The sequence below is a fragment of the Hypanus sabinus genome, chromosome 5 (genome assembly GCF_030144855.1).
Source record: "Hypanus sabinus isolate sHypSab1 chromosome 5, sHypSab1.hap1, whole genome shotgun sequence".
Classification (NCBI taxonomy): domain Eukaryota; kingdom Metazoa; phylum Chordata; class Chondrichthyes; order Myliobatiformes; family Dasyatidae; genus Hypanus; species Hypanus sabinus.
This window is the reverse complement of record NC_082710.1, coordinates 22104105-22118055: the sequence shown is the minus strand read 5'-3', so window position 1 is coordinate 22118055 and position 13951 is coordinate 22104105. Positions and strand designations below refer to the sequence as shown.

Genomic DNA, 13951 nt, shown 5'->3' with positions numbered 1-13951 from the left:
TACCTGAACTGTACTTTCTCTGTAGCACACTTCATACCCTGCTGAATATCCCCAGCATTTTCTGTTTTACTTCATTATGTCCAGTAATTTTTAAATTTTCAATAGAAGCTTCGTCTGTCCATACTGTAGACATTATAATCGCCTGTAAACTCTGAAAGAGTACTTGTGTAGAATAGAAAGATCAGGAGTGCTTTGTCAAATAAAGTGTTATGTAAATGCAATACTAAATTGTATATGAAAAATTCCATGTATAAATCAGTATATTCAGTTTATTTTCTTATAATGTTTCTCCAAAAGATTGGAAAATAATCAAATAAACACTAAAAATATTGACATACATCTTGTTGTAAATTGAAAATACCAAATGTAAATTATAAGGTGACAGACTCTTAACACGGTAATGTAAAACAGCAAAATTTCCAATTCTATTTCACCCAGTAAAATCTATTTTTGTTTTGTAAAAATGCCCCGTGTTCCTCTTTAAAGGCACAACTCATTCAACCAAAGCAATTTCATTGATACAAATTCATTTTGTACCTTTTAAAAATTGGAATTTAAAAGGTAATATTTTGCAGATATACATGGTAGCAAATCCCTGTAAAATACTATGTATTCAAAAAAAACATAGAAATCATTTGCTTTTTGATTTTATAAAGCAAATAAAGAAACCCAAAAGTACACAGATATTCAACTATATAGACCTATTCCTCCTACCACAATTGTTTAGTTATGCACAGATCAATAAAATGCTTCCTAGAATTATATTTAATGAATCATTAAAATTAAAGAGTGCAACTTGTAAGCATTCAAAAGTGTAATTGAATTTGACAAATAATTGGAATGGTAAAATTATATTCCCATTCTAAAATATAAAAGTATTTTTGATTTGCACTGGTAGATCAGAATTTTTGCTGCATGGTATAAAAATAATTTTATTAATTGCAAGAAATGGCATGAAATCACATTAACTGCTTAATAAACATACATTTAAAGTATGATAATGTACCTGAAACAACATGGAATTTTGTTTTTTGAGTCTTGATATTGCTCAATATGCAATGACTGTATACAATGAACTGAGGAGCATTTATTGAAATACATTTTCGTATATAATCACACAGATGAACAATTTTGGCCACTGTGAGTCCTAAATACGTCAAGACTGTTTCATGCATAACCTATATAAATGTATATGGGCATCATGTAAAAATGATTTTGATTGATAGTTGTTGCAACTATTGTACGGATCACCAATTGTCACTAATTTGTGAATTCTAGCAAAAACCAGAATTCCGATAACAAGTCAGTGTAACTGGAAATACAGTTACTATCAATGACTCATCTTTTGAAAGTGAACAGCAAGAAAATGACAGAAAAGGAAATTCTATAGCTTTTTGCTGGTTAATGTTATTACACAAATTTGAAATTTAAAAAATATGTACTTAATAAATGCTATTGAACAGTAAACGGCACAGTAAAGCGTATGAAATACACGTGTAACAGATCCCCTCCCAACCAGAAAAATAATCAAGAATATTCAACTTGTGTACAATAAAAAAGATTAGAAAGATCAGGCTGGGTTAAATTTAGCCAGTATCTACTTTTTAGACCCCCTTAATATGGTGCCTCTTCAATAAAACATTGAGGTACACAGACAAAATCATTTTTTAGTATTAGCATAGAACATACTTTACTGACATTAGCAGATGGCAGTAGTCACAACAAAATGCAAATGTCAATATACATATACCAATTGGAAGAAAAAGGATCATGTTGATTTGCATTGTTTAAGAAAGTCTTGATAATATTAGATGATCATTAAATAATCTGAATGTATATTAAGCAAAAATAATTTGACAGCATATATCAAAACAGAATTCTTTCAACAAAGCCACACAAACAATTTAAAAACTTAAGTTCAATTTCATGAAGATTTTCTTAATATAATTTCTCAAAACAAAGAATGTGACCGAGTCAGTAATGATATTTTAATATACTCTATTATGTTAGGTCAGTACATTCAAAAGGTCATCAAATAATGGAAAATAAAAAATGAAAAGTATCATGCAGAGAGGAACCAGAAAATGATCCCTGGATCAGAAGGCTGAGTAACATAGAAAGATCAGATATTCTAAAATTCATTATACTTTTTCTTGAAGACAGAGAGGACAGTTTACAGTAGTATAAAGATTATTAGATGATAAGGGAAAAGATAAACTCATTTGGGTAAAAACAAACATTTGAATTTTTAATGAGTTAAAAGAACTATGTTTTTGTAATCTGTGTGTTCATGAAATTCAAACTTTAAAATATAAATGTTTTGAGACAGGATTATAAAACACAGGCAAAGAGAACCATACAGCAACTCATAATCCATTGTGTAATTGTAAGGCACATAATCACAGTGGCAACTTTAGATTAGAAAAACAGCTATTCTAATATATTAATAGCAGAAAATGTATATTTTATGTATTTTGTTAACTCTTGGTATACAACTAGATGTCATTAGAACTGACCTGTGGAAACATTGCACTTATCCCATCTAATCAAGTAATGAGACAGTATTCTGCAGAAATCATTAATTCTGCACCATACAGTAGTCCAGTGTTTTTACTAAAATCTTAAAGTTTTCATCTTGGGTTCTTAACCCTACTTTATTCATGATAAATTTCAGAATTTCTTGCACTCATAAGATAATATTTTCTCTATAAAGTTATACCTTGTGTGAACAGACATAACTAAATTTTTGGCAGCACATTTTTCTTAATGATATGGACCAGGCATTCAATGCAATAACTAAACTGTCCTTAATAATGGCAAAGTTAAATGATAAAATTTTAAACTTGTATAGATTCTCTCTGGGGCTCTTTACTTCACTGAAATACGGACAATATTTTATTGAATTAGGCATGAAATAGATCATTTAACGAGAAGTACATTACTGTAAGGAAGCCGTTTTTTTTGGTCCCAATTATTTTAGTTTTTTTGTTGTACGAGATGCAGTTTTAAGCTTTAAAAATTTCATAATTTTTTCCACAAAATTAAATTAAATATATTTTTACCATTGGTCTTTGTTGAATCAGTAGGTTTGACATATTTACTTAACTTTTAATGTGCTTGTAAATATTGCAACTCAATAATGTGCACAGTATATTCTTCCAACATAGATCATTCAGCATCAGACTGTTACATAATCATCTTAACTGAATTCGGATTGTTCTTATCTCCATTGGGTTCAGTTCTATTTTGCTAGTATTATATGGATCTTGTGGCGTGTGCATCAAAGTCAAGGTCGATGGAGTCAGGCGTTGAATATTAACTTCTCTAAAGAGATTGTGCAAGAGAATCTGAAAAACAATGTTTTAGATTTAATTGAGTAGAAATGGAGTTTTATATCATTGTAGTCTTTTAACACATCTCCCTCAGAAACAAGAATTCTACATAGACGATATTTTCAATATTTATGTATTCCAATTCTTTAACCATCAGAAGAATGATAATCTTCAAAAATTCATTTCTGTATGGAAGTTGCTTTCAATAAAGAACACAACCATTCTAAGTTTAGAAAATTAACTCACTTCATTATACCTCCTACTCAATTACAGGCTGAAACTCTGGTCTGGCATTCCTTCCCTGTCAACCCTGCAGCATGTTTTTAATCTGTAGTACAGATGTGCTAATTAATTCTGACTAAGAATTAACTGAAATCTAAAATGAACTATGATTTGTTTTAATCTATAAATAATTAACATATCAGTACAACATAAGCAATCTCAATTGACAGAGATCTCGACTTGTACAGAAATTTTGGGTTACGGGTGGTTCTCAGAACCCGTATGCAGCCTGGCACAGGAAATAATCAAGGGGCAATTTCACTGGTCTGGAATTTTCTGTGATCTGGTACCAGTGAATTTCCACCTGTGATTGATACACACATGTTCAAAACAAGATCACCTACCTTGCCTTTTGAAGTAGAACAAAACAGTCCAGTGTTTTGGTTTAAAAATCTACAATCAAAACCCTTTCTGTGAATGATCAGGGCTACTTCATCTGATGGGCTCCACTCATCCTGAAATGAAAAAATAATTTTTAAATGATTCAATTTACACATTTTATGTGATAACATGAATATTTTATAGGCAGTACAAACTTCAAATGAAGAAATCAACAGAATTTCTATTTCTAGAGTATATTTGGAAACTGCAGCTCAGTTAGTCTAACATAAGCTTTTCGGAAAATGTTTGAGCTCATTATTATGGAAGTAATAATAAAGCAGGGAAAAATATAATCAACATGTCTTAAGAGCTTTTTGAAGATATTATAAGCAAGAATGAAGAACAGGACCCAATTGATGTAGTACATTTGGAATTTGAAATAGTTGTATGATGTGACATAAAAACTTACTGCAGAAGGTAGGGCTCATAGGGTGAAACTGGTATGGACATAAGAATAATCAAGATAGAGCAAATAAGGGATAGCAATAAAAAGGTCAGCACATTGGAAAGCTGTAACCATAGAGGTGGACATCAGAAGGTGCTGGTTAGTTGATACTTCTTAGGATATGATTGCCACATTTATACTTATTTAAATAGTCAAAGACTGAAATGTTATGCTCCTTCAAGATCTGCGTACTTAAAGATGAAAAACCAAATGAGCAGTGTTGAAAGCATATACAATGTTGACCTAAATGGCAAGAGTAAGGAAGTGTTGTCATTATTTTCCTGAACTTTTGAGAGACAGATCACATCTAAAGCAGTAAATTGAGTTTTTGGTTTCCATACTTGAAGAAGAATACACATTCTTTCAAGGGAGATAACTGAAGTTCACAAGATTAATCTCTGGGAAGAAGAAAGATCCTCTGGAAGTTAGATGGATGAGATGTCATCTCAGTGTAATAGACAAGATTCTCTGCAGACGTGGGCCTCCGTACCTCCCTCTGCAAATGGATTCTTGACTTCCTCATTGGGAGGCCATAGTCAGTGCAGATCAGAAAATACACTTCCTCCTCAATGAAATCAAAATTGGCGCACCTCAAGGAAATATGCTTAGCCGGGTTCTCTACTCCCATGACTCTCTGGCTAGGCGCAGCTCAAATGCCATCTATAAGGAGTGAGATCAACTGTTTCAAGTGGTATTGCAACAACAACCCTGCACTCAATGTCGGTAACACCAAGGAATTGATCGAGAACTTCAGGAAGGGAAAGTTGAGGGAACACAGACCAGTCTTCTTCGACGGATCAGCAGCTGAAAGGATGAGCACTGAGTTTCAAATTCTTGGCAGTCAACATCTCTGAAGATCTACCCTGGGACCAACATAATGATGCAATTACAAAAAAGGCATGGCACTGGCTATATTTCATTAGGAGTTTGAGAAGATCTGGTACAGCATGTCATCAAAGACTCTAGTGAGGCTCTAAAGGTGTACCATTCTAACTGGTTGCATCACCGTCTAGTATGCAAGGGCCACCACACAGGATTGAAAAAAGTTGTAGAGTGAGCTCATTCAACTCCACCATGGGCACTTGCTTCCCCAGCATTGAAGACTTCTTCAAAAGGTGATGCCTCAAAAAGGCAATATTGATCATTAAGGACAACCATCAATCAGGATGTGTTCTCTTCTTACTACTATCATCAAGGAGGAAGTACAGGAGACATTTTAGGAACATTTCTACCCCTCCACCAACAGATTATATATAAATTTATTATTGTAATTTATAGTATTTTTTATGTATTGCACTGCAATGCTGTCACACAACAACACATTTCACGGCATATTTCAGTGATATTAAACCTGATTCTATTCTGTCTTAACAATGTAGATCCTGCAAGAGTATATTTCCAGGAGGGGGACTACAGAACTAGTAATTTTAAGAAACAAAAAGGAATTTCTTTGCAGATTGTGCATCTTCCAAATTCTCTACTCCAGAGAGCTGTTTATCCCAAATATTCTGTTATACCAACAGACCCTAAGTGTAAATTTCTATGATTTCTACTCATTCCCAGCTGTCTAGCCTAGTTGCCATGGTATTTCTGCAGCTTTCTAACAGGTCTATTATTCTTGCATTTCTGATTTTACTGTTCTTGCCGGAGGAAACACCCACACATTCTGATCCTTCCTTAGGGTATGGTTTTCATCTCATCTCAGTTTAAGGATCATAATGTATGTTGTGCCACGGATGTAAACATTATCAATATCAACCAAGCAATAGATTCATAGGTTCATAGAGTTTTGCCGCACAGGAGTAGACCTTTCAGCCCAAATCGACAATGCTGACCAAATACTTATCTATCCCAATTCCAATTTGCCAGGTTTGGTCCATATCCCCCTCATATTTTCCTACTCTAGCTATGTTTCTCTGAACTTTATATGATCTCTGTGCACACCATTGGTTGTAGGTTTCCAATCTGAAAAGCAACCCTCCACTACCACTCTCTCTCTGCTATCACCAAGTCAACTTTGTATCCAAATTGCGAACTCACTCTGAATCTTGCATATTCTAACCTTCTGGACCAGCCTACCATGTGACTTGTCAAAGGTCTTGCTAACGTTTATCTTGATAATGCCCATTGTCCTGTTTTGATCAATCTTCTTGATTGCCCTCTTAAAAAAAATTACTAGGTTAATACCCAACAATATTATGTTCTGCTCTGCCTCAACAAAATTCTTCATTTTCTTTGGACCTTTGAATAAAAATATTTTCCTGGGATTCTTTTCTCGATGACCAAATGTCTTTTTAAACCTCTCCACACTTGTAATGCTACTATGACACTGTAATTTCCTTTAGGATCAAAAAAGTACCTATCTATACCTTACCCTCAACATGATTAAGAATTACAATCAGAAGATCATTAAGATCACTTTTATTATTCATTTAGCTGGCATTGCCTTATCTATCTCTGCTCTTTACCACCAAGCCAGAACTTCCCAAAAGCTTTACTCCGTAAAACCCTTACAAAGTACATTTCACAGATTTCATCCTTATTTTGCCATTTGCCATTCCTGAGATACTCTTTTCCATATGACTTACCCCCTTCTCCCAAATGCTAACCCTGGCTTCTATGCCAGCTGGTAACGTAAATGATTCTCTCTCCTATAGTATTGGCTTCTCTTTAAATTTGTAATCATAATCTCCTTCCTCATGAATCACTCAAACAATTTCTGTGTTGTTGCAGATTACTACTCAGTCTCCTTTTCCTCTCCAAAATCTTTGAATGCATTTGTCTCCTAAATTAGCACCTGACTTTCCTACAAATTAGTTCTTAAACCTCTTTACCTGATTCCCATTGCTATATTGAAGGTGCTATAAAAATCCAAGTTATTAACAATTTCTACAATAAGTTTTTATGAAGTATACAGTACTGTGCAAAATTCTTAGGCATATATACAGTATATAGCTTGGGTGCCTAAGACTTTTGCACAATACTGTATATTACGTCTTACCAGTCATCAAATAACACTTAATATTACCGAGCTAATACAAAGCTAAGTGCTCTTATTTCTGTTTCCCAACCATCTTCCTATTTCAATCAATATACAGTAATATGCAAAAGTCTTAGGTACCCTAGCTATATATATGTGCTTAAGGCGATTGCATAGAACTTAATGCCATGTACAACAGAATCTTGAAACTTATTAATGCTTGGAATAACATCAAACATCAAGGTCTTACCTTTCCCTGTATTGTTCTAAGGTTAACTATTTGCATATCACACGACATGGATGAAGAAAGAGGACTGAATAAGTTCAAGAGTGGAGGGACTCCATCAACCTTTAGGTTCACAGCCATTGGAATGACTGGTTGATTCAGGAAAGATGATGTCTTGTGGCTCAACAAAGACGGATAACTCATTGCCTTATTAGCTTCATCCTGGTTAAAAAAAAGATCCACAATTCAGAAAATAAGGTACGTCTCTCACTATATTCACAGCAAGAAGAGTAAAACCTAAGCAATTAAAAATATCTAAAGAACATTTATCTGGAATTTTATGGGGAGTTATTTGGTGGGACAGTAGCAGATTACCCAGTGAAATTGTGTAAACATCTAGAAAGCTGATTACTCAATTTTTCAACAAAGGATTTATCAGTTTCAGTATCAGTCAGCAAAAAGCACCACTACTGACCCAACAGGTCAAATTTGAAAAACACTACCACCAGAATGGTAGGAAATGAAAAAGAGAAATTAAAAGATATTTGATCTCTGTCCTGCAAAAATTAAAAATTTAACTTTCGCTCTAGAGTCTTTCGTAGATACCCTTCACACATTATACAGTGTTACCAATGTGTTAATGGAACAGATTGACCAGCTGAAAATTGGGCAAACATGAGGTCAGCGGCAGGTAAAGATTAAGATGAGGTGCCATGCACGTTTTCATCTGTGTAATGATACAGACTGCAAAAGGTGTAGAGGTGTTTGAAGTCATTTTCATACAGAAGTGACAAGTGGATGATTCTATTGCACTCTCTAATAGCCGGTCTTTGGTCAATTCATTCTCTACAAAATACAGAAAGGGCTGAGTCAATGAGTCCAGAGAGAAAAGTGCCATTAAAATGAATGTATCAGTGGATGCCCCTGCATTTGTCTGGATTCTTCTATGCATTAGCATTTCAGACACAGGGAGGATGCAAAAGAAATAATCACATGATGTTAAGAAGTGTGGCACTGTGAGATTCAATTTCACTTTCCCCTTTCCCCCTCTTCCTGAACATTACAGCCTGCGACATTCACCTCCAAATCTTTTCTACGGTGCTCAATTCTTGCTGCTGCCTATAAGGAGTTTGTACATTCTCCCAGTGATAGCTGGGAATTCTGGTTTCCTCCTATATTCTAAAGAAGTACAGGTTAGTGGGTTATTTGGTCATATGTATAATTGGGCAGTGCAAGCTTGTTGGGCTGGTAGGGCCTGTTAACGCGTTGTATCTCTAAATCTAAACCAAAATCTGTGGAACTTCCCAACTCTTGAATGTACTGAGTGTAGCAAAAGCAGCTCTATGAATAGTTTATCCTTCCAGACCTGCAGTAACCCATCCATGGAAATACCAAATAACCCATCTTGGGCCTTTTCCTCTCTGTACAATTATTCGTCACCAGTGCTCATAGTCAAAAAAGAAAATAATTTACATTTATATACCACATTTCACAACACCAGAATATTTCAGGAAAACCTAATATCAGTGAATTCATCCTGAAGTGCAGTCACTGTTTTAAAGATCGTACATTGCAAATCCCAACAGCTTTAAGATATAGTGGCTCTGGCTCTTCTACTTTTCAGATAAACATCCGCTAGTGCACTGGAAGAATTCTAATGTACCTTTACAAGTAGTAAAATTTGTTTTTTTTTTAATTCACCAGCCTATCCAACGACAGCCTTGAATTACTACCTACACTGCAGCACTCACTCAATACTTCATTCAAGTAGTCTGAATCACTTGCTTAAGTCTCCAGAGAGGGATATGAATCGATAGCTTTCTAACAAGTTTTATCACAATTGTCAAATGACAAGCTGTGGGCCTAAAATTACAGTTGTCAAATCGTGGAATTGGAACGTAGCCCTAACCTGCTTCCAATTAACATCCCAACACTGTTAACTGTTTTGAATGTTTCAGACAAAGGTTTGTTTCATTCCTGGCACCCTGAGTGACTATGATCTTGCAATGGAAGCAAAGAATTACAGATCCGGTTTAAAGACATCATACTGATATTTCCTAAAATATATAGTTCTGAGGAAGGGTTGCTGACCCAAAAGATTGATTGTTTTCTCTTTCTACAGATGCTGCTTGACTATCTGAATTCTTCCATTTCTATGTTTACTTCAAATTCTAGCAACTGTAGTTTTGTTTGTTCCCATTCAAAGGTTGGCAGTGTGCTCTTCCTGGTTAGACAATTCAATTGTTTTCTCCTTTCTATGGCCTTCACAGCACTGGGTTCAGGTCACTCACAACCATAACTGATATTCAGCACTGATTAAAAATATATATATATATGTCCTATACGTTTTCAATTCACACACATCTTATGATTAACAAAAAAATTATAAAGAAAAATTAACTTAAAATTTATGCTTTAAAACATTCCATTAGAATTCTTTTTAAGCTTCAATAAGAAAGTACTTTGTGTAATGTACATCTTTTAAATAATCAGGAAAACAATATGGTGGTTGCATATCTAATCTTACCGAATTTGATTCAATTCTTTTTTCCAATAAAAGTCTGAATAGATTGGCTGTAACTTTATTATCCTTAAGACCTTGTCCTAGGCCTCGATTGTCATCTTGCATCAGTCTGCGATCCATTATGACTTCCAGCTGACCTATTACAGTAACATACAGATCTGACTATTCTCTAATTGCACTTGCACATTGGGTGTAATTGGAATCACTGAATTTAGAGAACACCAGAAATATATTAAGCAGCTTAGCAAAACTATCTGGCAGCATCACCATAAATTAAATATAGAATTAGACAAAAATTATGCATTTTTAATGGATTATATATAGGATTCCTACAAAAGAATGCAATCTACATTACATTTCAAAGTGGACTATTTATATATTTAAACAGCATTAATTATTTACAGCATTTTTTTACAAGTCTCTTTAGACCCCCATTTAAATTCTTCAGTACCCTCTGATGAGCAAAAAAACACACGGAAAGAGGATTTTGAAGAGAATGACCATAACTTACAGTTTTAAAGTATTTATGGAAAGGCATAAGGATGGTCAAGAAATTAAGGTCCTCAAATAGGAGAAAGCTGATTTCAATATAATTTGATCTGGTAAAGGTAGACTGGGAGCAGCTACTTGCCAGTAAGTCTGCATCCAACAAGTGAGAGACATTGAACAGTAAATAATAAATGTTCCCTTTATGATTAAAGGTAAGGTTAGCAACTCCAAGGATGCCGAGATGTAAGTGATACTAAGGATTGGTCAAAGAAGAAAAAAATGGAAGCATATGGCATGTATAGAGTGATCAAAGTGAAGAAGATTCTCAGGAGAATAGAAAATACAGGGAAATACTTAAAAAAAAGAAAATAGGAGGGTAAAGCAGGAACAACCCCAAAGCATTTTATTACAGATAAACCCTGTTATCGTGGTGGTTGTGGCCTTATAAAATGCTCTGTATTGCGATTCTGTGTAATGTGAAGCTGCACTATCTGTGCATACTTCAAGAATCAAAATAAAATTACCTAGTTTTATTTTTTAATTTAACTGCTCTGGGAGGCAAAAGAGGAGATTGCTGGGGGCATTGACAGAGTTTTTTTAATTCTTCACTGGACAGAGGTGAGGTGCCAGATCACTGGAGGGGAGGAGAGGAAATATAGTAGCTTTATTCAAGAAAGGCAGCAGGGATAAGCCACATGAGTACAGTGATAGGGAAGTTATTGAGGAAAAAAATCTGAGAGACAGAATTTATCTACACTTAAAAAAGCAGGAGATTAATCAAAGATGGGCAGCATTGTTCAGAAATGCTGTCTGACCAATATTTGAATGTACTGATGAGAGCAGTACTGTTGACATAGTCTACATGGAATTTAGTAAGGCCTCTAACAATGCTCCATTTGAAAAGACCCAAAATCTTAAAACCTATAGAACACAAAGTAAGTTGGCAAACTGGATCCAAAATTGGCTTGGCATTACGCTGCAGAGAGCGATGGTGAAGTGTTGTTTTTATGATTGGAAGTTGTGACCTGTCATTTTTTGTAAGGAATAATGTGGGATGCTTACATTTTGTTAAATATGACCCAAGAGATATTGAGGGACAGTGATTTTGGTGTACTGGATGAGAGTTCCCTGAAAGGAACTGGAAAAATGACAGCAAAAGTGAAAAAGCATAGGGGATGCCCGCTTCCATTAGCTGGGGCTGAAATATAGAGCAGGGAAGTATTACATTAGGGAGTAGAATTGTTACTTTTCTTGTAATTTAACTTTCCTATAACTTGATTGTATTTTATATAATCAGCTATATTGGTATAATTGTTCCGTAATTGTGGTATAACTGCTTCTTAGTTTTTCTTAGTTTTAGTTCTTAGTTTTTCTGCAACAAGTGCCATGCCACTGGAACCTAGTTATTTTATAGAGTAATTGCTATCACTGAAATGTTGTTATTTCTTTTAGTCGGAGCTGGTTTTTGTAGAGGATGTCCCTCATCTTCTTTGTTTGTTCTTTGCTCTTGTAACACTTGATAAAATGGCCATAAACAACAAGTTTTATGCCTCATTGTTGATTTCAGAAAAATCTCTGGAGCGCAAAAACACCAGGACCTGTCAGGGGTTATGGTAAAAGTTTATAAAACTCTGCTTAGATCACACTTAGAGAGATGTGAACAATTCTGGTCAGTGGACAATCAAAAGCACATAACTGCAATAGAAAGGATGCAAAGCAGGTTGATCAGGATGTTATCTGGGATGGAGCATTTTAGTTATGAAGAGGGACTAAATAGGCTGTGATTGTTGAAGCAGAGAAAGGTGAGAGAGGTAGACAAAATTATGATACGCATAGATACTGTACATAGTAGGAAACTTTTGCCACTGTTGAAATAAGAGGACATGAGTTGAGAGTCAGGGGGCAAAAGTTTAGGGGTAACATGAGGAGGAACTTCTTTACTCAGATAGTGGTAGCTGTGTGGAACGAGCTTCCAGTAGAAGTGGTAGAGGTAGGTTCGATATTGTCATTTAAAGTAAAGTTGGGTAGATATGTGGTCAGGAAAGGAATGGAGGGTTATAGGCTGAGTGCAGGTCAGTGGGACTAGGTGAGAGTAAGTGTTCGGCACGGACTAGAAGGGCCGAGATGGCCTGTTTCCGTGCTGTAATTGTTATATGGTTATATAACTCATATTTTTCACAATAAAATATCTAAAATTAGGGGCAGTAGATTTAGAGAAGGCAGTAAAAGGTATGAAGGGATTTGAAGAAGAAATCTCAAATCCAGAGGGTGCTATGACTCTCAAGCATTTTGCTTGAGTAGGTCGTGAAGACAGGTACTTTCACAACATTTAGAAAGTATCCCTCTGAGGCATAGAAGGCTACATGTTGGTAAATGGTAATGGAATGGATGGATTCTTCATGGTCAGCAAAAACATTGTGGGCTGGAGAGCCTTTCTGGTGCTATATTACTCCACTTCTGTATCTCATTTACTGAACTCTCTGATTAATATCCAGATACTCAAACTTCCTCATGGCTATTAACTTCTGTTTATTTAGTTATTTCCCAATGTGTCTTCAAATTTCTCCTTTCACTTCCTATCCATTACAGGATCTTCTCTTGATGGATCCTGTTAAGATGGTTAATCATTTACTATCTTTCATCTCTCTCCGTAATGATTCTATCTTTGTCTTCTCTATAAACGCATCACTTTCTTTTATTAGAAATGATGCAATTTAAATTAAGTACTACTACTCCATCTTTTCTACAATTAATTCAATGTTTATTTCTCAGTCTAAATTTATGTAGCTGTGTCTCAGAAATTATTTTAATTTTTTCTCTCTCCCTAAAATCTCTCATTTGCTTTTTATATCACATTTAATTTTTTTCATAGAAGAACTTTCAGGGTTTGAAAGTTATACAATTGGGCTCAAAAAGGGGTAAGGGTATGGGACAAAAGTGGAAGGAAGTGCAGTTAGCATCAGTTATTTGTACTGAGCATCTTGCCTTCTATGCTGCAAGTATCAATTCACATGCAACACTCTGCTCCAAACTCTTCCTTGTTTGGCTCTTCATTTAGAGGTAAAAATATGTAAATAATACAAACCACTCTTCAGACTAGCGACTCCCAAGGACTGAGCAGAAAGCAGGGTCAACCGAACATCACTGTCCTGTATGTACGCGGTTGTTGTAAGAGGGTAAAAATTTGCTTGAAGAGGCAGTTTGCTCAAAGTCTGCCTAGCCTGCATCTGAGGTAGAAAATTAAACAGTCAGTTTTGATAGCCTATTCATTTCAGTTCACACATTTCACTAA

The 13951-nt window shown here is 35.0% G+C and overlaps 1 protein-coding gene across 1 annotated transcript in view; it reads right to left on the bottom strand.

The window, feature by feature from the left end:
* Window positions 1–255: 255 nt before the first annotated feature.
* The window catches only part of man2a1 (mannosidase, alpha, class 2A, member 1), a 102487-nt gene continuing 88791 nt past the window's right edge, over window positions 256–13951 (bottom strand). Inside the window, exons 18-22 of the mRNA XM_059969506.1 lie at window positions 13745–13886; window positions 10174–10307; window positions 7671–7868; window positions 3959–4069; window positions 256–3347 (exon numbers count right to left, since the gene is read on the bottom strand). Of these exons, the coding sequence (XP_059825489.1) occupies window positions 3195–3347; window positions 3959–4069; window positions 7671–7868; window positions 10174–10307; window positions 13745–13886 (738 nt within the window). The 3' untranslated portion in view covers window positions 256–3194. The remainder of the gene's footprint in view (window positions 3348–3958; window positions 4070–7670; window positions 7869–10173; window positions 10308–13744; window positions 13887–13951) is intronic.